This window comes from Euprymna scolopes, chromosome 41 (genome assembly GCF_053919585.1).
Source record: "Euprymna scolopes isolate OS-2025 chromosome 41, ASM5391958v1, whole genome shotgun sequence".
Lineage (NCBI taxonomy): Eukaryota > Metazoa > Mollusca > Cephalopoda > Sepiida > Sepiolidae > Euprymna > Euprymna scolopes.
Genome location: NC_136522.1, coordinates 4,325,657 through 4,329,133, shown reverse-complemented (window position 1 = coordinate 4,329,133; position 3,477 = coordinate 4,325,657). Strand labels below are relative to the sequence as shown.

At 21.7% G+C, this 3,477-nt stretch overlaps 1 protein-coding gene across 3 annotated transcripts in view; it reads left to right on the top strand.

The window, feature by feature from the left end:
- The window catches only part of LOC145266314 (uncharacterized), a 516,717-nt gene extending 514,007 nt beyond the window's left edge, over window positions 1-2,710 (top strand). For all 3 annotated transcript variants that reach the window (XR_013864698.1, XM_080121873.1, XM_080121872.1), the window contains one exon: window positions 2,484-2,710. Coding sequence is in view for 2 of the 3 variants with exons in the window: in XM_080121873.1 (XP_079977999.1) it covers window positions 2,484-2,571 (88 nt within the window). In the remaining variant the exon portion in view is untranslated. The remainder of the gene's footprint in view (window positions 1-2,483) is intronic.
- The last annotated feature ends 767 nt before the right edge of the window (window positions 2,711-3,477 follow it).

Below are 3,477 nucleotides of genomic sequence, written 5' to 3'. Positions count from 1 at the left end.
TTATATATATATTATTTGTATGTATGTTATATATATATATATATTATATTGTATGTAATATATATATATCATGTATATATATATATTATATGTATGTATATATATATATATTATATATATATATATTATATGTATGTATATATATATATATTATATGTATGTATATATATATATATTATATGTATGTATGTATATATATATATATATATGTATGTATATATATATATTATATGTATGTATGTATATATATATTATATGTATATATATATATATATATTATTGTATATATATATTATATGTATTGTGTATATATATATTATATGTATGTATATATATATATATTATATGTATGTAGTATTATATATATTATATGTATGTATATATATATATATATTATATGTATATGTATATATATATATTATATGTATGTATAATATATATATTATTATGTATGTAGTATATATATATATATATGTATGTTATATATATATATTATATGTATGTATATATATATATATTATATGTATGTATATATATATATATATTATATGTATGTATATATATATATATATATTATATGTATGTAATATATATATATTATATGTATGTATATATATATATATATTATATGTATGTATATATATATATATTATATGTATGTATATATATATATTATATGTATGTATATATATAATATATATATATTATATGTATGTATGTATATATATATATATTATATGTATGTGTATATATATATATATTATATGTATGTGTATATATATATATATATTATATGTATGTGTATATATATATATATTATATGTATGTATATATATATATATTATATGTATGTATATATATATATTATATGTATGTATATATATATATATATTATATGTATGTATATATATATATATATTATATGTATGTGTATATATATATTATATGTATGTGTATATATATATATATTATATGTATGTGTATATATATATATATATTATATGTATGTGTATATATATATATATATTATATGTATGTGTATATATATATATATTATATGTATGTGTATATATATATATATATATATGTATGTATATATATATATATTATTTGTATGTATATATATATATTATATGTATGTGTATATATATATATATATTATATGTATGTGTATATATATATATATATGATATGTATGTGTATATATATATATATATTATATGTATGTGTATATATATATATATATATTATATGTATGTATATATATATATATATATTATATGTATGTATATATATATATATATATATTATATGTATATATATATATATATATATATATATATATTATATGTATATATATATATATTATATGTATGTATATATATATATATTATATGTATGTATATATATATATATTATATGTATGTATATATATATATATATATATATATATATATATATATATATATTATATGCATGTATATATATATTAAAAAAAACCTAACCTAGATTTAAAACAGGTCAAGAAACTAGATATCCAGACTAAATAGAGCACACACAAAGGAACAGGTCAACCAGAGGTCAAATAGGCCCTTTGGTAAGAGCATGTTCATTGGCTGATAGCAAGGGTGCGATGGATACTAGAAAGCTGATTGGCTAACTAAAATCTTAATAAAAGGTGCGTATATAAAAACGACAGACAACCACAAAATTCGCGCATTAGCCTGAGGAGTCCTAGAGTGGATAAAACGCGGAATATTCAGTGTAGCTTAATCGCCATATATATTTTATAACTTACTATATTATATATATATATATATATATATATATATATATATTGAACATCAAAAAACATTATTTTTGCATCAATTTACTCAGTCATGTCTAACAGAATGAGAACAAGCTACTCCCGTGGATTAAATAAAAGGATTCCAGTGAAAATTTTGTGCAAATTCCCCGAGGCTGATAAGGTACATTTGAAAAAGGTTGGTGGTTACATTGGTTGAAACGTTGTGCAAGTTTATAATCACAATAAGAACAATAGTTGAAATAATCCCCCCAAAACATTAAAATAATCAAGAAGATTTCAAAAACAAATTTTTTTTTTTTTAATCCCTGCTACCAATTCCTCCCTCACTCTCCTTTTTTTATTCTGCCCCCCCCCTCGCTTATTCATGTTAAAATAGGTAAAACAAAGAAAAATTCAACATGACTGATTTTGGTGGGGGGGGGGGAATTCCTTAAAAATCCTTTGCATTTAATTTTGGCAGAAAAAAGTAAGAAGAATTTGGAAACCAACAAAAAAAAAAATAAAAAAACAATTAAAAAAAAAAAATGCTGCTTACTAAACATTAAAAGAGAAGAAACTGGAAAATCAAAAAAAAAAAAATTAAAAAAAAAAAAAAAAAGAAGATCACTGTTCCTTGTCATCCTCTGCAACTCTTTCTTGTAATAACGTTTCCCATTTTTGTATATTCTTACAGCACTCTGTGTCGCACGTTAAGTCAGCGGATGGTGGCGATTCCATCGACAGAGCATATCAACTGCCTCACAATGGTGACTCACATGTAGAAGATGGAGACACGCAGGAATTTAAGCCAGACAAAATACATTCGATAACCCAACATCATATCGACACGATAAAAAGAAAATAGACAGTCTTCCAACAGTCGATTTTTTTTAGAAATTCAGAAAATAAAAATTCAAGATATTTTTTTTTTAAATGATATTGCAAAAAAAAAAAAAAAATGTTGAAATCTGAATTAAGCGATCTACGTGACTATCATTTGATATCGAAAGCAAACATAAAATTTTGAAATAGTAAAAAAAAAGAAAAAAAAAGATTATGAAAAAAAATTGACTGATTCATGTCACTTAAACAATATGGCAATAGTGCAGTATGGTTAACTATAGAAAAAAAAAATGGGTAAATAAACAAACATACAGCAAATGATACCAAACGATATAAAAACTTAATTTTCTATCGACCTGCATAGTTTTAAACTTTGTAAGTAATGTTATATATCGAAATTTATTTAATTATTTTTACTTAAATTTTCTTTTTTTTTTTTTTAAGAAGGGGGAGGGAGGTATTACTCACATCATAAAATATCTGATACCTTTACGAAGTCATAATTCACCCATGCATTGAGTATTGTTGCCGCACCTGAGCTAGTGCACTTCACGCACAACCCTGCCCTAATCCAACCGGAAAGTCAGCACTTGAGATTAGTGATGCAATAATTTGATTAAAAAAAAAAAAATTTTCAAATCTATTTTAAGACTGTGACCAGCAATGTTTGATTGAAGAAATCAATTCAGTGAAAATAAACAAAATTTGAAATTAAAAAAAAAAATTTTTTTACACAGTGGTCACCACTTATCAAGGCCCGGAAGTCACTCAGGGATAAGGGTTATTGCAAGTACATTACATTAGTGTGGAGATTTGATGGAGTGTTTACTTAAGGGGGCGGTTCA